Source organism: Lepisma saccharinum, chromosome 9, assembly GCF_977018435.1.
Source record: "Lepisma saccharinum chromosome 9, izLepSacc3.1, whole genome shotgun sequence".
Lineage (NCBI taxonomy): Eukaryota > Metazoa > Arthropoda > Insecta > Zygentoma > Lepismatidae > Lepisma > Lepisma saccharinum.
The window spans coordinates 31,829,065-31,853,635 of NC_139237.1; the positions used below are offsets into that span (position 1 = coordinate 31,829,065).

Here is a 24,571-nt window from a genome sequence, read left to right on the forward strand (position 1 = left end):
TCTCTCTTCTTTACACTGCTGTAAAAAATTCCATCTTCGAGAGTTGCATTATCTTTAAAATGCTGGGATTTTTCTCTTCCGCCACCTGTTGCTCGAACTTCCAGCCAGTCTCCTTGTTTTTACGCTGCAGCTGGCGCCAGTGTTTTGTCTAGCATCTGCAAAGCTCTTTCTTGCCGATAACAGCTCATCCAGCACGAAGGAAAAAGTTATTGTTTTGAATCTTGCAAAGCTGTTTTGATTTGACGATAACAAAATTCGATCTCCACAAAGGAAAACAAGAGTTAAAACAACTTCATGTTCTGCATCTTCTGATAAGCAAAACTGTAAATTTAATTCACATCCGCTTTTCTTTAGAAACATTCATGTGAAAAAAAAAAGTGCTCAATGTAGGAATGGTCGCTGAGACTGATTAAAAAGACATTATTCAAGGGGAAAACTTTTGGAGGAGTGGGTGTTAGACATCAAGAATACTCCTAAATCCAACATTAAATCTTCGATTAACGTGAGAGTAAATTATGATCTACAATTTTGATATGTGAAAATGTGCAGTTTCATAAAGCTTGTTTTCAGTTCATTTTATGCTAATGGGCTAATCTGGACTAAATATACAGTTTAAAGTGAAATTCAATTCCAAACCCGAATGATTATTGACTGCGATGCTGTTTAATGACGTGTCCTAGAATACGCATTGGGTGAAAACAGATCGCAAGTTGCATGTTTCCTTTTTCATGCTGTATTACAATGCAAGTCAAGGAAGGAGTTTGGAGTGATCCCTTGAATGGGAGAGGGGGGGGGGGGGGTGAATGAAGTTGGTTGAAACAAAGAAAACATGAATTTTTTTACGATGTATTTTACACAGCTGAACCAGAATGAAATTTACAGCCCAGCCTTTTTTTTTGTCTGGTGCCTAGAAAGGTTGTGTTGTTTCTCCCGAGAGATCTAATTTCACCAGTTAATCTTGTAACAGATAATGCTCCAGTAGACCCATATAAAATGAAACATTTATTCTGCCCGATTATCTCCCAAATTTTGCTAGACAGGTGTCAAGATTCTTCGAGTTTCACTTGCAATAAGCGAGAGATTGTTTTCCTTTCCATAGGTCTCAGTGCAAACGGGTTTCTCATGAACTACAATTGTAAGAATTTCCTAGAAGAGCAATGACTGTGCACAAATGAAAGAAAGTACCATTATTATAAATCCTTTTTTGTGAAAACGTTTTCATGTTCTATTTTCCTTGTCACAACACGCATCCTGTAAATAAGAGGTTGTATAACTACCAGGATAAATGGTGTTACCATCTCCTAGGCATCTTTGTGTCCGTTTAAGCTGAAAATTGGTGCAAATTCCAATAACAACCCCTTCGAAATAAAGACCTTTTTCCTGGGAACTGTGAAAGGTCATTGTATCGAGAGTTGACTGCATGTATGTATCAAATACATGTATGATCCAATAGAGTAGTAAAGTTGGAATTTTGATGTCTTATATTACCATGAACTGACTCTGTACAAATGGTAGTCCTTGGATGAAATTAAACTATCAGCTAATAATTTCATAAGCCCACGGTCCACAAAAATGCTCCACAACACTTTCAGAGAATCTATATATCCTGGAAATTATGCAAACTACATAACTTTTATTTTTTCAAACAACTTTAATGAGAAATGGATTTTGTGATTAAATTATGTTAATGGTGAATATCTTGAAGCAAAGCACTGGTAATTATATATGTATTATAATTTTAAAATAATCTGCACTATTGTACAACCAGGTGCATGTCTGTGACATTATTAAAATCTGTTATGAAGTCATATTGACTGCCCATTTTGTGTAAAAAATAGTAACACATGCAAAAGATACACTATATTGTCAATAATGACTGGACACTCCATGAACTGTAAGGATTATAGCCCATACATCATCAATACATGTCATGAGCAACTAGAATGACTTATGAAGGACAGTCAGTGTGCTGCAGACATGTACTTCACTGTCAGCAGTCAAAATTAGTGGACAATGTGAGCTGCGTGAGGCTGAACAGGTTACGATTCGGAGACCAATGATTTTGGCATGCCATCCGTAAGATTTTTGACAGGTTTCAGATACCATGTGCAACAGTCAGAGATGTAGTGGTGAATTGGAAATGTAAGGGTATGATAAAACCATAATTGGAACCTGGGAAGCCTACTAAATTGACAGACAGGGATTGGCAAATGCTCAGACATGTAGTGAGTCAAAATGTCGAGCTTCGTTGGACAATGTGGTCACAGACTTTCGAATGTCATCGAAAAGTTGAAATTGAAATTGAATTTAAAATTTTGGATGCGTCAGCACTAAGGCTATTTTGCACCTGTCACATTATACGGGGTCCAGCCCCTTATCGTTACAAATAACAACTCTAACGTTGAAGAACTAAAATCATAAAATATTAAAATCTTCTGACTTTCGTTAAAAGCTGAGGCTGTAAAGGGGCACTCAGCACACATAAGGACAAAAGAACAGGACAATACAAACTTATACTGGGCATAGGGCCAGTCGCCAGAGCCTCGTTAGTCTTCAGTCCAGGGTGTACTAATGTGGAAGTGAGATTGACATTTGGGTGTACTACGTGGAAGGTCACCCCCTACACCCCGTCATCGGAAAGTGATGCCAGTAACAGCACCATCTAGTGAGAGATGATGACACTGAGATTCTGTGGAGTGATGAATCACATTACATGTTGTGGTGCTTACCAGAGTGTATTGTCCCACCGTGAGATTCAGTGGAGATGGAATCATGGTATGGGGCTGTTTTCCGTGTTATGGTTTTGGTGCCTGGAACCCTGAATGCCAATGTCTATCATGCAATATTAGACAACCCCATGCTTCCCTCCATGTGCTAGCAATTCGAAAGTGGTCCTTTTCATTTCCATAATGATAACATGCCCGTCAATAAAGCAAGGACCATTACTGAGTGGTTTGATGGCATGGGAGTGAATGAACATGAATGATGATCTCAACCCCACTGAACATCTGTGGGATGAGTTAGAGTGCCAGTTGTGATCCACACCAAACCACCCAAAAACCACAACCAACTTGTTTGCCATTTTGCAGAATGGAAGCAATTACCGGCCAACGTTTACCACAACCTCATTGAATGTCTTCCTCAAAGGGTAAAGGCTGTGATAGCAGCAAATGGGAAATCTATCCTGTACTGACACCAGACCAGCTCCAGGTAAGCACATTCCTATGGGTGTCTGGTCATTATTAGCAATATAATGCATCTAATGTACTATATTTGATACAGGGAATTCTCCATCATATATTTTACAGACAGATAGTGACTGAAGACCTCATAATATGATAAAATATATAACCTAGCACAATTTTATAACATTTTGATTCATTGGAATCGCAAAAGCAAAATTTGTGAAGCATATAAATGTTAAATCCAGAAGTAAGGTTAAACTGTACCTACAGTAATTCAAGGAAGAGTAAATTTCTTTAAGACAGACTATCAATGAGACTATTAAACTTAAACAATGGGAGTTTCATACAGTTATTGAGTTAATTAGAGTACAACACACATGTCTGCCGTTGCGCAGATACCAATTTTTGTTTCGTCTCCCTCTCTCCTAGCATCACCTGTTCTACCCTGCCCACCAACCTTCGCCATTGTTGCCATATTGTCATTCCATTCCTGGACACACTCGTGCAAACATCATTGAAAACAACTGAATAGCGCTCCATCTCGCGATTCACACCGTTCGATAATGTGGCAATATAGCATGGTGTACCTGGGTAGTGGTTGCTTCTTTTATGCAGTGCATGTTCATTGGCTAGCTAGTGACTAGTGTTGCCAAATGTAAATATGAAGAACTATTTCTGTTACGGAAGGAGAAAGGCAAAATGACGGTGAGTTTTGTTGGATTGTAAACACCATATTTTTATTTTAAGTATTTGACTGGTTTGTCATTGTGTGCGTGTATTGTGTGTGTGTAAGTGAAAGTGCATGTGTTTGGTTAGTGATTGTTAAATTCCATAATGCCTCCAGTATATATACTATTGTTCATATTTCATCACTTTAGAAATTGATCAAAAGAAATAAATTATGTGGATGCATGAGCATTTCAACCCTCGGCTCCGGGACCGGCACGTGTTCTTGTAGGAATTGTATGATGGAAGCTGTTATTTTTCCTGCTTAATGCGATGCATGTTGGTTTTTCTTTGTGTGTGTATGTGTGTTAAAATTGGCATGTATTGATGGGTGACAAGTTCATAACAAAAGAAAAAGCCACGTGCTTCATCGTCTGGTGGCAATATACTTAGTTCATTCAAATGAAAAGGTCCATTTTATTTTTTCTGAAAAAGCGTTTTATACGAGACACTAATTTCATGTGTTTTGTATACCCACAGGTATATGTGACGTTTTAGTAATGAGGCATCTGCGCATGCGCAAGTGTGTCCAGGTAGCACGTGTCCGTTATCTAATCACCTTCACTTTCTTCCCTCCAGGTGGAACGCTGTGCTGAACAATGGAGCTGCCATTAAGTAACGTGTCCAAGGAAGAACAGCGGGGTGTCATTCGGTTTCTTCATGCCGAAGGAGTACATCCAGCGGACATTCATAGGAGAATGAAAGTTGTGTATGAAAAATGTGTATCGGACAAAACAGTGAGAAAATGGTGTAGGCGTTTTCATGGTGGACGAAACACATTGAAGGACGATGCTCGGCCGGGACTGTTGAAAAATCGCATTCGTGATTGGACAGTGGCTGCTATTGACAACCTTATTCAAGAAGACAGACGAATATCCCTGGCAGCCATTAGCGAACAAGTGAACGTGTCATTGGGTAGTGTGCATGACATTGTGAGGCACAGACTGGGTTACAGGAAAGTGTGCGCACAATGGGTGCCAAAGTGTTTGTCAGGGGAACAAAAAATGTGCACAATGGTAATGTCATTGGCTTATTTGATGCGATACAGGAATGAAGGTGAGGACTTTATCAGCAAAATCATTGCTGGAGATGAATCCATCTGCCCGTATTACCAGCCAGAACCAAGGAGGGACAGTATGGAATAGAAGCATACAGGATCACCAAAACCAAAGAAAAGCAAGTCACTACCTAAAGTCGGCAAACTTATGATGACAGTATTTTTAGATGACCAAGGGCCACTGCTAGTGGAGTTCCTTCCGGAGGGACACACAATTAACACAAACACGTACTGTGAAACACTGCATCGTCTACGGACATCAATCAAGAATAAGTGTCCAGGAAAACTCAGCAAAGGCATCATTTTACTCCAGGACAATGCTCGTCCCCATACAGCCAGACAGACACAGGATATGTTGCAATCACTCCATTGGGAAGTGCTAGACCACCCTGCCTACAGTCCTGACTTGAGTCCATGTGATTATCACATTTTCGGACCTATGACGAAACACCTCAGAGGACGACGCTTTGCCTCGAGTCCTGAGCTGCAGGAAGCTGTCAGGGAATGGTTTCATTCCCAGCACAAGGACTTCTTCTACCAAGGAATTCATAACCTTGTTTCAAAGTGAAACCAGTGTCTTACCTCATACAGTGAATATGTGTAGCCAACTACTGTAATAAAGTTTCTGCAAGGAAATGGACCTTTTCATTTGAATGCACCTAATATGTACTTCTTAATCTTGTTGAGGAAGCTGGCATCGTTTGTAAATGTTCAACAAAGGTAGCAGACTGTCGGCCATCACAGAGAGGCAATAATACTGCTTAAGGAGGAGTGTTGTCCAATTGTCGCTGTTTAACACGTTCACAAGTTACACTGTTCTACAAATTTTCACTTATTTCTGTTACAGAAAGGGAAGTAGCTCCTTCTTACTGAAATTGACCTCCTGAACACGAATACGAATTTAATTTTCTAAGATTGGCTCTTAATTTGAGTTACAGCATAATTCATGTTACCCATAAGCAATGTGTTGGCTCTTATTTTCAAGACAGCATAATTCATGTTACATAACAATTAATCATAATCAATGTAGGCATAACTTAATAAATATATTAAGAGCTCCCGCAACAGGAGGCCAGGTGGGCACTTGGGAAGAATTAATACAATTCAAATTTCGAAATGAAAGTGTGAAAACATAGATGAGAGATGCCGTGAAAGACCGATGCAAATTAACTTAATGCTGGTGATGCTTTATGATAATTCTCTTAACTGGGAGAAAATATAACTCTGTTTCCTCCACTTAAAAACACTTCCGTATTCAGCATCCTCATATTAGTAAAGATTGGGTACTGTCATTTCTGTAACAAAATGTGTGTAGAACAGTTTTATTAGTTCTCATACTAGTGGTAGTGTCAGTCGTGCATCACATGTCAATTGCAGTTTCAGTACCAGTGTGGACGGGCTTATTGGGAGTGAACAGTTAAAATGCCACCAGGTTCATTAATGCAATGGAAAAATAATAAATTGTTTAATTTTATTTGAAATCACTATGAAAAAGTCTTCTTTACATCATTTTGGGTAATTTTACACAAGGATTAGTCCACATTTAGCGGTTTTAGTCCATATGTATGTACATATAAAGCCACTTGTTAGCACATATAAATCCCAGCCCTGGTTATAATGCATGGCGTTTAAAACTCAACGTTCGATAGAGCTGAGTTCTCTAATTTCCTTGTTCTACGAACAGCTGTGCCTCGGTGCACTGTAGCGATTTTTCTATCTAGCAGATTAGCAACACTGGTTCTCCAGTTCTACTGCGCTGATCGCGGCAGAAATATCTGGGTTTGACTATATTTAAAAGTTCATAAATTGTTTAATTTTAGTACCAAAATTCAAAATCTTTTTTATGCTTGTAAATTGTAATAAAAAATCATCAACATAACAATATGATATCATTCACTTTATTCTCTGATCTTTTCTGATTTTCAATTTAAATCTTTCTATGTCAAGGTTGGCTAGTGATGAGAAAAGTTTTCCCCAGGCTTATGTAAGTAATATTTCCCTTCAACTATAAAAGAAGGAAAAATAAGTATCATATTTAAGACAAGTTTTGTGGCAAAATAAACTGCAGCAAGAAATTTGACACCAGAAACGTATTTAATGATTCTATTTGATCACCAAAATAGAAGTGGTTACCAATTTATATTTCCAATTACATTCATATATTACAAATTTCTAATACAATGGCAGAAATTTACCTTAAGATTAAAAATCACAAATGATACAAACAATTGGATGTTAAAGTAAAATTGAAATATTTATAAATAAATCATAAAAAAATGTAATTTAACAAGGTAGGAACAAGTATTAACATACTATACCTGATCATGATATACAGCAGCTCCAAATGCCCAAACACAACAGAACACAAAATATATTTCATACCATTCTTTCGGGCAGTCGGCAGGCGTATTTATGGGAGTGAGAACACAGTCCAGCAAGTGGCACAGCATCTGGACATGAGAAATTTCAGCCACTAGAGTTATTTTCTTGAAGCGAACTCTCATGGTCTCCAGACACTGAGGGATGTACTTGTCAAACAATATGATCAAGTTGGCTTTCTCAGACTGCACTTGCCTCGTCTCTATCCAACTGGTCACATATCTGAAATAAATGCATGCATATTAGTATTTCTAATTATAAGATAATAAAAACCAATATTCTACCAATCCAACAGACATTCCAGGAAGACTCTGAATAGTTAATTAACCTACTTAGTTAATGTAGATGACCAAGTGATAGATTTTTATCCTCAGAATATTAAACTGCATATGTAGACATTTACTTACAACACAAGCATATACAGTGTGTCCAGCTTAAAAGTACAATAAAAGAAAAATCATTACATGTAATATTTAACCAAAAGCACCTTAAGCCTTACATAGTTTGAGAGGTAATCTCAATTTTATTTTTCCCGCACTTGTAAAACATCAGCATTCGTTGGATTGCGTGCAAGCGCAAACTGAATTGAACTTTATCGAACAGACTGTGGACTCTGCAGCAGAAGGTGCAGTATGTTCTTTTTCATTGGGGTTTTGTAAAGCCACAAGTGTACCCAACACGAGTTTGTGACCTTCCTGATCTACGACATTGCATTTGTACTGCAATCCAAAATGTGACTCCAGTAATGCTGAATAACACATGGGCGGAGCTTGAATACAGGTTTGACATCTGTAGAGCAACTAATGGTGCTCATATTGAGGTGTACTAGGTATGTAAAAAAAACTTTTTGAGTTACTCTATAGATAGAAGAAAACTCTACGGAAATATCTTAATAAACTTAAAACTTATAAAATTTTCTTTACTTCTACTTTTAAGCCGGACACACTGTATAATTTACACACTGAATTATAGAAATATGATATCAGAAAAATTATGTGCAATTTTCCTAATTAACTGCATTTCTCCAGCATACACTAGACAATATTGCTGGAATGTCAAATGATCTGTCCCATGCATTATAAGTAAAGCATACACTGTATCTACCTAAGGCAACCCTGTCTAAATGCACAGAAATCTCCTATGTTTAGGCAGCTGGAACGCTCGCAGTGTGCCATGGAGCATTGGTCAGTTCTGACAAGAATTGTGGTACTGGAAGCATTTATCCGAACAACTTCTATTCAACAGATACACGAAGGGGGACGCACAAGCTTACTCCACATTTCCTGACCTGAAGAAGCATCAGGATGCCAGAGAATGTGCCTCATGCAACCTGAATACTACTGTTTCTGCACACTGTCATTTACCATTGGCTCTACATCATCTGATGCACCTCATTATGTCATTATGCTATACTACTCCGGCACATGTTGATGGTGATCCTCGATGCCCTCTTGCAGTGGCTGCTGCATTTCCTCAATGAAACCTGGGCCTCCCCCATGGCGCAGTGGTAGCGTCATTGCCTTGTAATCAAGGGGTCCCGGGTTCGATACCCGGTGGAGGCACAAGTGGTTCGGATTCCACTTTAAACTGTAGGTCCAGTCCCGATTAGCCTTACTGCGCATAAAGTGGACTTAAAACACCAAATCAAACCAAGCTCAATGAAACCTGTTTGATTAAATGCCTCCACTGCAGCAAATAGCATCTGAACCAGCTGACTTTATATAGCAGACTGATTGCAGCTGCCTAAACATGGCAGATTTTTGCACATGCATGGTTGCCATTTAACAATGCTAGATACAATAAGCACCTCCCTCTAACATATGTTTCTAATGTAGGAAAATGCCATATGCTGAAAAGTACATAATTTTACCTGGTCTAAAAGTAGGATACGAAAAAAGAGGTAACATAGTCAAGATAAAAGGATGGGAAATAGAGTACCGCATGAGACCACGTTTGCTTGCTCGTGCTCATTCAAGTCTTCCACCCTCGAGCATGCTACACTCGAGCAAATACAGAGTGGTCACAAAGTCACCTCCCATTATTTTGGAAACTACGATGGTTATGGTTGAATGCTTGATATAGACATATACTTGATGGTTTCACAGTCCACAACATCGGTATGTAGACCATCATTTTCGTAGCACAACCGAATTCTGCACATGTTCTGGTAGTTTTTTTGCGGAGATAATCCGGGGTCACATGTGTGAAGGCATCTCCATAGCTGCTCATAACTCTTGCATTGTGCAATACTGGTTATTTCTGATTGTGTCATTGATGAACACCCAGAGGTGAGGCCGGGACTTCTTGGAAGTTAGGTTAAGGGAGGTGGGTAAACTTGAGAACCTCTTTCAGTCCACTGCCCAGGAAAGGTCCTATTCAGGTAATGGCACACTTGCAATGTGAAGTGTGCCAGAACAGGGCACAGAGTTCTGCTGTGCTACAAAAATGACCATCTCCACACCTAGATGTTCTGGAACATCAGGTATGTGTCCATATCAAGCATTCAACCATAATCATCATATGGAAAATAAAGGGGGTACACCCACTTTGTGACCACTCTGTACAACGGATTATCATTTTAATGTGACAATAATTGTAGACCAGTGGCATCTCATGGTCTGGCTCTATGGGTGTGCACTTTAGTCTCGTGTCCAGAAGTGTTATACCACCCCTGTCAAATACTTACACCCATTTTTGCTTACATAATGAAGCTTAATATATTGGCAACCTAAGTTTTGATCACCTTCCACTGAAAATTAGGCTATGACAGAGTTATAATTCATGATTTTTTTAACACTGATTTTTACAAATTTCAAATATTTCGGAAATTCTCCAGCCAATCAAGAGAAAAGCGATGTTATTGTGCAATATATAATTCAGCATCGATAATCTGACAAAATCACTCAAAACATAGAAATATCGATCCACAATATCAATACTATTGTCCATTTGCAAAATATTTCATAAAAACTTCCTCCTCTGCTCCGCTGATATTAATGAACAAGGAGAATAACAACCTTGGTGTACACCAAAGAAGCCGATCCAACTACCACGTGGAGGAAATCAATTGTAATCTATCTAGCTGTTGTTTATTTCTAATGACAAACTGATCAAACCAAGCAAATCAAGCGAAATCAAGAGAATAATAAATCTTAAAGAAAATTACAGTACTCATTCAGTTCACACTGCCCTGCTTTGTACTTCAGAATTTTTTCCTTCCCTTCCGCCATATCCATATATTGCTGCAGTTGCTACAGGCTTTGTAGCTAACTTCCCTCCAAAAATTCAACAATGTTAAATATTAAGTGTCTGCTTTCACTATGTAAAGTTTCCTTATTCATCATGAAATCAAACAGTTTGCACTGAAACAGGCACGAGCTTTTGACAGCGCTAAACAATTTTTCAACTCAGTAACAACCACACACAATGCAAAACAGCTGGCTGATTGATGTACGCTCCTTCTGCGTTGATAATTTGGCTACTGAACCACAGGGACCATTTTATTTTGGCCAAGATGCACTAAGCAAAGGCAATATAAGGCATGTTTAAAATGCCTGTCATTCTTTCAGTTGCCCTCCTCACCTTCCCCCTTTTCTTCCCCTACTATGCTCGGGACAGAATTGGAGGGACAATATACCATCGAAATTTCCTTTTTCTAAAAAAAATTCCTCAATTTACAATGATGTATGAGTTGCCTCGACTCTGTTACACGATCTCTAATGGAATGGGTTTGCAACAGAACATTTGCTAGCACACCGATCGCTGTGTTCACAGCTTTCCTAAATGATGCAACCTCCCCTCACACGGTGCTCAAGCCAAAAGTCCCAATCAGCATTCTCTACATGACTGCTGCAACAGCATCATAGGTAGCGAAAGTAATATTGTGTTCAAGCCTCAAGCCCCGAACACGGCTTGATATGGGTTGATATCAGTGATCGCAGGCGAATAGGCAGAAGCCGCTACTTTCGTAGACACATATATGTGTCTTGGTTGTTTCAGACCCTCGAACATCTATTTCATTTTCATACATCACCGTGTATTGGTAAGATAGACGAAACTACATTTTAACATTGAGATGATGACTATGCTCATTTAAGTTTCATATGCACTGGATCTTGCGATCCATATTTGAGGGCCCACAAATTACAGATATACCTATACTACTGGGCTTTGGGTGTATAAAGCTTGTCTTGCAGTTTGAGTGCTTTTCGCTTGAGCGAAGAAGCTCTTGATTCCATATGCTATCTAGCATCGTCCCATTTGGCTCTCATGGGGTGCAGTCAACACTGATGCCAATGTACAGACATTGGTTGATACCAGTGGCATCAGAATCAGAAAGTATCAGTTTGAATTCAGTTACTTATGCTAGTTGATAATTGAGCGGTTCGGGAGTAAAACTTGATAACTCACAAAAATATGAAACTGAGAAAAACGCAAGTGAAATATCATACATTGCATTGTGGCTTATGTATTACCCAGATATTTCTGTGTGTTTTGCCAATTGCCGGCTACTGAATAGATGTTGTCAACTAATGTATGAGCAACAGGAGACTTTGCAGCAACTACACCTAATGTTATCTAAATTTTTAATGGAATGTGGGTTATCAAGTTTTACTCCCAACCTGCTCAATTTTCTGGAATCTGTGTCTGCAAAAATGGTGTATGGCACTTTTGCAGAGCATAAATATCCTGAAAATTATGCAAAATTCAAAATTTTCATCTATTTTTCTCCAGTATGGATTTTGCAATTAAAGGACAGCTATTTTCATATTCCAATGTTATGTCTTGAATATTCTTAGGCAACATTTTAGTACATTGATGTGATATAATTTAAATGGAATGCATAAATATTAATGACAGTATGAAAGTGTCAGTATCAGAACAACACAGCTCAGCTATATTTAAATACACTGCCTTCCAAAAGTGCAAATTTTCGAAAGTGTATTTGAATTTGAGTGGCTGAAAATCACTGCGGATGTAGATGTCAGTTTTTATGTGTAGCTTCCTTTCTGTAAGTAGAGAGTGAATCATCTGTACATACGTGCTTAATCTGTGCTCTTGAAATAGCATAAAAGCGAGGATTTCGTGCAAGAATCATCACACTTTCGTTGAAGACGCTAGCATTCTGAAGGGTTTGAGGTGCATTTAAAAGCTGATACAAAGTGTTTTATAACTCTTGTACGATTATTTTTGATAATATTTGTGTTTTTATGGCTGAAAGAAGATGAATGACAGATAATGAGCGCTGGCGAGCTGTCGGATGCATTGAAGCAGGACAGTCAATTAAAGATGTCGCTATTTTCTTTGGCATTGATGATTCGGTAATTTCTCGATTATGGAAACAATTCCAACAAGTCAAACAGTTGCCCAGAGACCTGTGTCCGGCCATCCCATCCAAGGGTTACCGTCCACTCTGATGATCGATATATTGCTATAGTAGCCAAGCGGAATCGACGAGCAACCTCCACAACTGTTACATCCATGGTTGCAGCGACACATGGTGAGACAATATCTGCCAGTACTGTGCGCCGAAGGCTCCACATGAAGGAATTGTATGCCCAAGTACCACGTGTTTGTGTTGCACTAACTGTCCAAGCAAGAGGGGCAAGATTAAAGTGGTGTCGTCAACATGACAATTGGTCTGTATGAGATTGGTGAAACGTCCTGTTCACGGACGAGTCCAGATTTGCCCTGGGAACAGATGATAAGCATGTAAGGGTCTGGAGAGAATGAGGCACATGCAATCACACCAAGAACATCATCGAACATCACACATTCAGAGGTGGCAGCGTCATGGTGTGGGCTGGAATTTCAATGGGATATCGCACTGAGCTGCACATCTTTAAAGGTGGTTCTGTGATGGCTGCACGGTATCGGGATAAAGTCCTAGACCTCATTGTGAGACTCTATGCGGCAGCAGTTGGTCCTGATTTCCTCCTTATGGACAATAATGCCTGTCGCCATCGAGCCAACATCGTTGATGAGTACCTGGAAAGTGAAGGCATTTCTCGTATGGAGTGGCTGGCATATTCCCCCAACCTTAATCCCATTGAAAACCTTTGGGATGCTGTCTCTGCATGTTTACCTTTACCAGCCAGTCTTAGAGAGTTGGAAACTGCCCTAATGGAGGAATGGGCATTGTTGGTATCTGCGATGGTTGATCACCTCATTGAAAGCATGGAAAATCGTTGTAAAGTTTGTGTGAAGGTCTGGGGTGGTCACATACCATATTAATGTAAGTTTTGTTTTGGTCACATACCATATTACTTGTGACATTTTTCTACGCAGATCAGTAATGAAAGTATTACATCATATTATCGCGTAGAAAAACCTCACTTTCTTCCTCATCACTTCGGTACGCCTTGCGTCAGCCTTTTATCAGGGCTAGTTGGTCGAAGTGCCGCTAGAGGCCCTCAGTGGCATTTCTTGTTTTACGCAATTATGCATCGAAGAAAAGTTCAGTTGCGAAGGAACAGTCTCAACTTGATGGAAGCTTGGGCACGTTTGGCAAGACATACCTCCTCCTACTCTGTTGACCTTCGGTAGCAGTGTGCTATCTTTATCTCTCGAACTCGACAAGAAGCTGCTCTTTTTTTAGACTACATGGTGAACAATACGAGAGAGTGTTGGTGCTCGAGAAATGGAAGCAAGTAGTGGTGAGGACTACGCGAAGCCCTTTTGACTGTTGACGAATTTGATCCTTGTTCTTTCGTGGATGAAGTGGGATACGCACGATGAAGATGCAATTGAAGAAGTTCGAGGAAAAGGACACAAGGCACAGTGCTAGATGTTTGGACGTATTTGGATAAGGACGCGGAGGAAGGCGACGTTTGGCTCTCTAGGTTGCCACCATCAAGAAACCAGACAGTCCAATTGGTTCGTTATTGAGGTATGTACTTTTATGGCCATTCGATAGTGAATAGTGAAGTGTCGTCGGACGAATGTACACGTTACGCTGGATCATATTGCAAGTCGAAATACCAAGAAATATTGTAAAAGAACACAAAAAAAAAAAAGGATTACAGTTGTTTCCTTCGCAATTTCACGACGACGTCACGGTTGCCCCCAGAGTAATGTGATGTGAGCGTTTGTCGTGTAAAAAGCAACATCTTTTGACATTAGTACGAACGGTATCCCTTTTGTTAAATAGACCAGGTTATCCCAATTGGTTGGTTCTCTCACGAGACTGAGGTGACGGTACAAAATACACATCATTAGCCTCAAACAAACGACTTTTGTAACTGTTAGGTTTGGGTACGTTTAACCTTGATTCCACGGCCTCGTTTCACGTCTTCCCTTTTCACCATTATTTGAGTACCCACCTAATCAGTTACATACTGTAAGTTTGTTTGGTTCGTTTGCCTTTATACATCATTATGTTAAAGAACCAAATGTGACATCATCATATAGCTTACGAAGAATAAATAATTTTTTTTCATCTTTGTACACAATTCTTGTTTTCTTTAATGCATAAACACATTTGCTACCTTCATGTGCAATTTTGTGTTAATCAAACTTCTACTTTTCCATTTTTGCTGATTTTACCATCTCATGCTTAACTTTTGGAAGCGTGTTTAGAACTGAATTGAGAAATGAAAAGAAAAATCAGTCATAGTTTAAATTATTATAAATAACTCACGGATTCCATCCTAAGTCCTGTGGATTGATGTAAAGAATCCCTGCTCTAGATACTGTCGCTGGAGTGGCTGTTCTTAGATTTGAAATTTCAAACAACAATCTCATTGTTGGTGTAAGTGCTATTCTCTCATTACTAGCCAATGTCAAAACCTGAAAGAGTGTATAATGAGGAAATTTTATTAATAACCAAAAATCAAACTTTACAACATGCATTTTGTTTCTGTATACATTTTGCAACCAGTAATTTCAAATACATTAATAAGTATTCTCAACCATTGTCACTAATACCTGATAACATAAAAAAGGAATAACTGAAAAGGGGGAAATATATACAAGTAACAGTGGCACTCTGTTAGAGTTCTCACTGCCACATAGAAGGCTCAGGTTCCCAGTGTCGGTGATATGAGGATTTTTTTCTGACAAATTTTCTGTAAAAGTAGCTCCAGGACTCATACAGCCATTAAGCAATGGATACATGGGAGCTGCCCTAGGGGATAAAGGCAGCCAGAACATGATGCTCATTACATCACCTCCATTGCAGCCTAACTCAAGAATCTGTTGGGTCCTGCCTATGTGCCTTAATGACACAATGAAAAGCACAGGGGATATTTTTACCTATTTTAACATACAGTTTGGCAGCACAGGAGATGCACTACGTAGAAATTTAAGTGAAAAATGCAGAACTCAAAACCAAGGTGTCCAGCATATCTTACCATTGCTCTAGCACTGATTTTGCTATCAGCATTTTACCTATGTGAGAATTGTGTCAACCAATGACTCAGCTTGGTATGCCGGACATCTAGGTTCAAGTACTGGTCAAGCTTGCATTTTCACTTAAATTTCTAGGGCCTCCCCGATGGCGCAGTGGTAGCGTCATCACTTTGTAATCAAGGGGTCCCGGGTTCGATACCCGGTGGAGGCACAAGTGGTTAGGATCCCACCTTAAACTGTAGGTCCAGTCCCGATTAGCCTTACTGTGCATAAAGTGGACTTAAAACACCAAATCAATCAATCAATCAAATCACTTAAATTTCTACCTACAAAGATCTTTGTATAACTATATTTAACAGCAATTTATGAATAATATTGTTTATTGTGAAATGCGATTTTCTAGCAAGTTTGCAATTAATTTTAGAGGTACTTTGCAATAGAATGATTCAAGATAGCTGATACCATAAACACTAGCTAATTAAAAAAGTTATTTACATATTGAATTGATTTTGACACAATATTACCTTGTTGTCATCCATTACAGTATTCAAAGATTCAATCCACATTGGATCAATGTCTCCATCCAGCACAATCCACTTTGGGCCATCACTTGATAAATTTGCTTGTTCCCTCATGAGCACAGAGAAAAGACCTATGTGACAAATGATGCACATAAATCACCATGATATGCAACCAGGACTAAATCTACAATTGCAGGCAATTTATTCTATAAATGAATTTCATAGAGGCCAGAAAGACAACCTTCGACATATGCATGTTGAAGGTTCCTGCTTCCGCATCCTTACATATTCAAGCTATATGTTTCAGGGAGAACTAAATTAATTTCTTGAAGTATTATAGAACTGAGCTCACAGTTCAACTTGAGTGTGTGCCACTGGAAAACATTTACGTGACAAAAAAGGAAAGAGATATTTTAGCTTTGTTCACCCACACTAAAATCATAACACATTCAATAACTACTTCTTGTAATATGTTTTCTACTTATCTTGCTCCACTCTTCATCACCTACCCTTCACATTCACACAATAGAACAATAGAAGGAAATGTTTTCCTTCATAACAAAGGTACCTATCACACTTCAAACCTCATCCACATGGTATCTGATAAGTCACTCTCTATTTTTTTCTCTTCTTTATCTGTTAATCAATTATGTTGCAACTAGTGTCATACAGTAAAACTTCTCAATATCGGACAGGCCGGGGGGAAAAATAAATGTCCGTTATTAAGAAGTGTCTGCTATTCAGAAAAAAGTGTAGGATGTTACACAATAGGATAAGCATATTACAGGACATACTTTACGAACATAATGTTTCTTTTCTCCTACATTCAAGGAACAAAATACTCAAATTTAATTTAATTTAAATTTACTGATTGTTGTGCGATGGAGAACACATATATTAACAAGATTAACTGAATTTTTTGAGAAACTCACAAAACAACATAACACTTTACATTATAACGAAACTACATCCCCATTCCAGGTTCTGTTTGCACAGACTCATGTCTAGCAACAGTAGCTTGTTTCTTCTTCCTCTAGGAGGCAGCACTACACTGATCTGTGTTTTTCCAACAGCAAACCGCACAGCCACGTCTTGAACACTAAATTTGTCTTTCTTGTAGACGTTGATGACTTCAACTTTTCCCTTTGAAGTAAGTCGTTTGAGTTTCTGCGACATCATACCAGAAGTGACACACACTTATCATGATAACCCCAAAGAATACTGTCTACTGTCTGCACTTTTAAAAAGAAACATGTTCGGTGTAACATGAAACAATGCACGCTAGTTTGAAATACTGGCCATTGTCGTGTCGAATTCCAGAAATTGCATCCATTTTCTTTCAGGCTGTCTGTCCGTTATTAAGAAGTTTTATTTGTGTTGGGGAGGTAGATTCAGTGTCTGCGTCTGTTATTAAGAATGTCCGTTACTCAGAAGTAATATTGCCATTAAACAGCATGTATTTCTGCCGGGAATTTAAAAATGGATGTAATTTAGAGGTGTCCGCTATTCATAGGTGTCCGTTAGGAGAGGTTTTACTGTACTACAATCCATCCCTTGAAGATTTGTTTGACATGCTTTCCGAGTTCAACCAACAACATTGCTATTGTTAATATGCTCATGAGGAGTTCACCGAAATAAATGCTTCAAGGGCCTAGTGAAAAAGGCATCTCATGTTATGCAACTGTAACAATTCTCACCAAAGATATCTCCTTTAAGGCATGGAAACCAGATGGTGTCCAGCAATTGTTTCCTGATGACTGTGACAGGAGGATTGAATTTTCAGAAACTTTTCTACCATGGCATGATAACCGACCAAAATTGCTTGATGATATTTTGTGGTGGGATGAGGCAGTGTTTCACATTAGGGGCTATGCTCATAGGCACAACTCTGTTTAATGGGCAAGTGGGAATCTGCAGATCTGTGTTGAGAAGACACAGGTACATCCCAAGTTAACAGCATCATGTGATATGTTTAACTCAATACAGACTCCATATTTGAACCGCAAAAAGAAAAAGCATTACAATAAAAACCTCAAGGAATGGATTGCATAATGACTATAGTTGCAACAGAGCGCATTAGCAAGTAAAAAGGTAAAGTTCTCCCCTGTGCATAGCACCACGCCATGAAGGCGTATAGGGGGAGTGGGGGTAACGCCCCACACTTTCTTGATCCGGTCGTGAGTGGAGTGATGTGATCAGCATCACGCCCCTGACCACCTTTACCCCCCAGGGTGTCCCCCAGGTACCCATGTTATTCGATGCTGGGTGGGCGCCGGGGCTGCATCCCGGGCGGGGTTCAAACCCGGGACCTTTAGTATGGTAGTCAGACGCTTTACCGACTGAGCCACCGTGGCCTCTGGATTAGCAAGTTAAACCATCATTTAAACGGTAAGCTACTTACGCCCTCACATGACCATTACATCCACTGCCCTTAACCTCAGGCGTAATACATTCTGCTCTTCCATCCAGAACCTAGACTTCACATAAATAACAATAACACCACCCATTACTTCTATTATTGATACCTCTACAAAAAAGCACTGGGATAAAGAGCATACACTATGGCCATGAGTGCAAACATAGCTTGTAATGGTAATCACATTATGGATTACTTTTCCTTACGGTCTCCATAACTAATCAGCACATACATGTGATCAGTCACATCATACCTGGGCTCACATCCTCTACATACAGTAAATATTCTGGCTAAAGTCATTCATTTCGTACCCACCATCATGTTTTCAGACCAGGTCACATTACAATTAGCATTCTATCTTTATTCTATGCACTGAAGAAATATCAATGAAAATAAAAGCAAAAAAAAAGTAAAGTGCTCCCCTTTGCATAGCACCACGCCATGAAGGCATATAGGGGGTGTGGGGGTAACGCCCCACACTTTCTTGATCCGGTCGTGAGTGGGGGTGATGTGATCAGCATCATGCCCCTGACTGCTTTTACTCCCCAGGATATCGCCCAGGTACCTATGTCATTCGACACTGGGTGGGTGCCGGAGCCGCTTCCAACGTTAGAAAAGTTCCCGGATTTGAACCAGCCGGGGATCGAACCCGGGACCTTTAGCATGGTAGTCAGACACGTTACCGACTGAGCCACCGCGGCCATAATGAAAATATCTTGTATTTATTTTTTCTGTGCTAATATTTCCTTTCCATCCTATATACAAGTATGTTATATTGTCCTTTCCTGCTTAACTTATAGTATAGATGGAGAGGTATGAAATTTTGGCCAATGCCAAGAAAGTACTGTTGTAAAATTTACAGATACCAACAACAGATACGAGGGTCACTATTTATATTTTGAGCCTTGGCAACACTGATTGAAGTTAGGCGCAATTTGATGTTTGCACGGAATCGTCTGGCATTATTGACCATAACGTACTTCAAATGTTTTGTCAATAGCTTCAATTGTGTTGTTTATGTTGCCTTGGAGATTGTGTGACAACAAAAAAATGGAATTAACTCGTGAACATTTTCGTGCGATGATTTTTTACGATTTTCGACGTGGATTATCAAGACAAGAGTGCATTGATCAACTTACTTCCACATTTGGTGATGAAGCCCCATCCTTTGCCACTGTGAAACGCTGGTATAACGAATTTAATCGTGGATGCCATTCGCTCACCGACGAGATTCGCGAAGGTCGTCCAAAATCAGTTGTTGTTCAAGAAAACATTGATGCTGTGCAAAACCTAATACTGCAAGATCGTCATGTGACATGCTGTGATATTGAGGCAACCATAGGCATTAGTTCCACCAGCATATATAAAATATTACATGATCATTTAGCTGTGAGAAAGGTATGTTCTCGTTGGATCCCACACAATTTGACAAAAACTCAAAAAGACGCTTGCGTCAATTGGTGCAAACAAATGCTCAATAAATACAATTGCGGTGCTTCAAAAGACGTATATAAGATTGTAACAGGTGACGAATCATGGATATATGCATATGAGCCGGAACGTAAACAGCAGTCGACTGTATGGGTGTTTCAAGATGAACCCAATCCAACAAAAGTTGTTCGCGCTCAAAGCACATCGAAACAAATGGTCACCTGTTTTTTCGGGAAAACTGGTCATGTGGCAACTGTGCCTTTAGAGGAACATAGAACGGTCAACTCTGAATGGTACACAACAATTTGTTTGCCAGAGGTCTTCGGTCAAATACGGAAAACAAACAAACGCCGTCGGATCATTCTTCATCAAGACAATGCCAGCTGTCACACATCTCGTCTAACAACCGATTTTATGAACAGTCAAAAAATCGAATTGATGGGTCATCTGCCGTACAGTCCTGATTTGGCACCCAATGACTTCTTCTTGTTCCCGAATGTCAAGAATAAATTGCGTGGACAACGATTTTCGTCAGTGGAAGACACCGTTGATACGTTCAAAAACCATATTATGGAGGTGTCTCAAGAAGATTGGAAAAACTGCTTTGACAAATGGTTCGAACGAATGCAAAAGTGTATTGACCATAAAGGAGAATACTTCAAAAAACAATAAAGCAGTTTTCAATACCAAATTCCTGTTTTTTCATTGTTAGGCTCAAAATATAAATAGTGACACTCGTATTCTGCTGATCGGATATAAAATTCCAAATGGTTCAATGGCCACCTTAATAAATGTATGTTACAAGATACTACATTGCAAAAAAAAAGAAGCTGCATATTTAGACATTTACTTTTAAAAGAAATAGGGTATGGGGATTATATGCCATAATGATTATAACAAAATGGCAGAATGTTGCACTAAATTATAATATATTTATAGACGTATGTGATCGATAAAATTATTGGTAATTTTACGAATATTTTGATATGCTTATATCAGCTGATACCTCTAGAGTATCAATTAATATGTCGAATCCTTAATTTATAGCAAATCTATATACACTGCTCAAAATAATTAGGGGATCAGGCAAAAATAAGTAGGGGATCAGACCAGATATGTTGTCAGCACTTGTATGAGCTACAATCAGCTGCTAAAGCCCCGTAAACGAAAGTTCCAGTGCCTTAAACATGACGTAACCTTTACACTGGTGATATCAAAGGGTAGAGGGGAGGAGTGTGTGTGTGCTGGTGTTGTATGCTAGTCGTCTCTGGTTAGCGATACAGTTCAGTTGGGGAAGGCAAAGGTTCAGGTGAGAAAGGCAATGCCGCACCAATGTGATTTACTGGAAGCTATGGCTTGGAGAGTCATAGGAAGAATTGAAGCTAGTCAGTCACAACGCCAGGTAGCACACGCCATTGGAGTGTCGCAAAGTGTGATATCCAGACTATGGAATCGTTTTGAAACAACAGGAAGTGTTCACAGAAGACAAGGCCAAGGTCGTTCACGAGCAACAACATCGAGGAAGGACCGTTATCTCTTAATCACAGCCCATCGGAACATGGGGCAAAATGCAACGCTACTGCAACGTGACTGGCAAACAGCAACGGGACGCAGAGTGTCATCTCAAACTGTCCGTAATCGTCTTCATGAAGGTGGCCTCTATTGACGTAGGACCATGGTGTGTGTTCCATTAACGTTACAACACCATATAGCCCGTAGAAACTGGGCAGAGGAACATCGTGGTTGGGGACATGCCGAATGGAGGTCCGTTCTGCTCTCTGACGAGTCGCGATTCAGTCTGAAACCTGACAGTCGACGTGTTCTCATCTGGAGGGAACGCGGAACACGAAACAACCCAGCTTTTATGCACGAACGCTCCCGATATGGTGGCGGTGGACTGATTGTGTGGGCAGGAATCAGTATTGGTGGACATTCGGACCTGCACATCATCCATGATGGCAACCTGACAGCTAGAAGGTATAGAGACGATATCCTCCGACCTTATGTCGTTCCTTATGCTGGTGCCATTGGTGATTCTTTCCGTTTCATGGATGATAATGCTCGTCCACACCGAGCTGGGTTATTGGACGACATGCTGGACCAGGAGGGTATCGAGCGTCTGCCCTGGCCAGCTTGCTCTCCAGACTTAAATCCAATCGAGCACATCTGGAATGCACTAGACCGACAAGTTGCAGCTCGATCAGCACCTCCCACAACTCGTGCAGAGCTGGAAATTGCCCTTCTGGCAGAGTGGCGACGTATCCCCCAACAGCTCATTGATTCCATGCCACCCAGGTATGCAGCAATATTGGCCATTAGGGGAGACCATACACCGTACTAGAGGAGAGTTGCTGTAGTGTTTGTGTCTGTTTTGGTGCTGTCCTACTGATGCTCTAATTGTCATATCGCGTCACGTGTCATTAATGTCATTAACTTCAGGTATCATGACAGCATATCTTGCTGTAACTAATCTCAGAATGAAATAATGGATCTGGTATTAGTATGCCTGTATGAGTTTTGATATCTGGTCTGATCCCCTACTTATTTTTGCCTGATCCCCTAATTATTTTGAGCAGTGTATTTTTTTATATATGTATATAAAAATGGATGTATGTGTGTATATATGTATGTATGTTTGTTCCGGCATAACACTCAAATGCCTGGAGCAATTTCAACCAAACTCAGTACACATATGACTTACAATCTGGAAAGAAATACTGTCAGGGTAAGACACCCCTGGCACACCTAGGGGTGGGAGTGGAAGGGGTGACATGTAAAAATAATCGAAAACGAGCAATATTAGTGTGTAATCCATAGTTTAAGGGGTCGCTAAGATGAACAATGACACTCCCAATGCTGTTCAACTCCAAGTTCATCACCTATCAACATTGGGGGTGAGAGGGGGTGAAAAATAAAATGTCAAAAATTACCTAACTCTCGAACGCCTGGAGCGATTTCAACCAAACTTGGTCCACATAAGACTTATAATTTGTAAAGAAATACTGTGGGGATAAGACACCCCTGGCACCCATAGGGGTGAGAGTGGGAAGGGGTGACATGTAAAAATAATCAAAAACGACCGATATTAGTGTGGAATCCATAGCTTTTGGGGTCGCTAAGATGAATAGTGACACTCCCAACGCCATTCAATTTATTTATTCTTGCTCCTGGATGTGAAACTAAGAATGTTGTTTATAATCAAGTTTTGAGTTCAATTAATATTATAGTGAATTTGTAAAAGATTTTACTTTATAATTTGTATACTGTACTAATACCTTTAAATACCTGTAAATAAAATTAGTTACATTTTACACTATAGTTAGAATTCATTATTTTCCTGTCTAATACAAGATTGGGATAAATAAATACCCGGGCAACACCAGGTAATCAGCTAGTAATAGTAATCAAAATACACTGTGTATAGTTTCCAAAGCTTTAGCATGAATTTCATTAGTTTCCTTGGACTTCTCTAAGAAATTATTTCATGAATGCTTATATTTGTTTCAAGTAATATACTTGGTGCGTACTGAAAGTCGTGATCAACTTTTTATGTCAGACGTAAATGTTCACGTAGAGCGATGCGCTGTATAAGACAGTTAGAACCATCTATTGTGAGAACATACACTTGAAAGTGGGGTGATCGGTGCAGTACGTATGCGCATTAGCGAGTAGCGAGTAATGGCTCCGTTTAACACGTCGTTTCGCCAGCGTGCAGTAATTGAATTTCTGTTGAAGGAAGGTGCATCGACATCAGATATCCACCGCCGATTGCAGGAAGTGTATGGTGATCAGTGTATGGCTGCCAGTAGCATGAAGCGATGGATAAAACATTTTAGAGGTGGAAACACAGACATCAGTAATCTCCCTCGCACAGGCTGCCCGAGAACTGCCTTCTGGGATTCGGAGGGTGTTCTTCTCATGGACTTTCTCACTCCTGGGGAAACAATCAATGCATCTCACTACGTGCGCACTTTGAGAAAACTTCGTCGTGCTATTCGTGAAAAACGTCCTGGCAGGGATAGTGTTATCCTCCAACACGACAATTGCTAGCTGCACACAGCACAGCTAACGAGGGATGAAGTTGCCAGATTTGGGTGGGAACTACTTCGACATCCTCCCTACAGTCCAGATCTGGCTCCTTCTGACGTTCACTTGTTTTCTTTTCTGAAAGAACACATGCGGGAAAACAGATATGACACCGAGAAGGAAGTGGAACTTGCCGTTAGGAGAATACTCAGACGTGCCCAAACGGAGTTCTACAACAGAGGAATTTTCAAACTTCCAGAACGTTGGCAAAAATGTGTCGATTTAGATGGTGATTATGTTGAAGACTAATAAAGGTACGTACTTTAACAGGCATCTATTAGATTCTTTTTTGTACAGTTTACTTCCTTCTTGTATCATGTTGATCACGACTTTCAGTACGCACAATATTTCCTTGTTGAATTTTTAATTTCTAACTTTGCTCTGAATCCATTTTGTAGTGCAGCTTAGTTAGAACTCTTGC

The 24,571-nt window shown here is 39.7% G+C and overlaps 1 protein-coding gene across 2 annotated transcripts in view; it reads right to left on the reverse strand.

The window, feature by feature from the left end:
• Window positions 1-24,571, reverse strand: part of Dhc93AB (Dynein heavy chain at 93AB) — a 584,738-nt gene that overhangs the window by 235,910 nt on the left and 324,257 nt on the right. For both annotated transcript variants that reach the window (XM_083127975.1, XM_083127974.1), the window contains 3 exons: window positions 16,221-16,348; window positions 14,987-15,135; window positions 7,287-7,569 (listed from right to left, as the gene is read on the reverse strand). In XM_083127975.1, coding sequence (XP_082984101.1) covers window positions 7,287-7,569; window positions 14,987-15,135; window positions 16,221-16,348 — 560 coding nt within the window. The remainder of the gene's footprint in view (window positions 1-7,286; window positions 7,570-14,986; window positions 15,136-16,220; window positions 16,349-24,571) is intronic.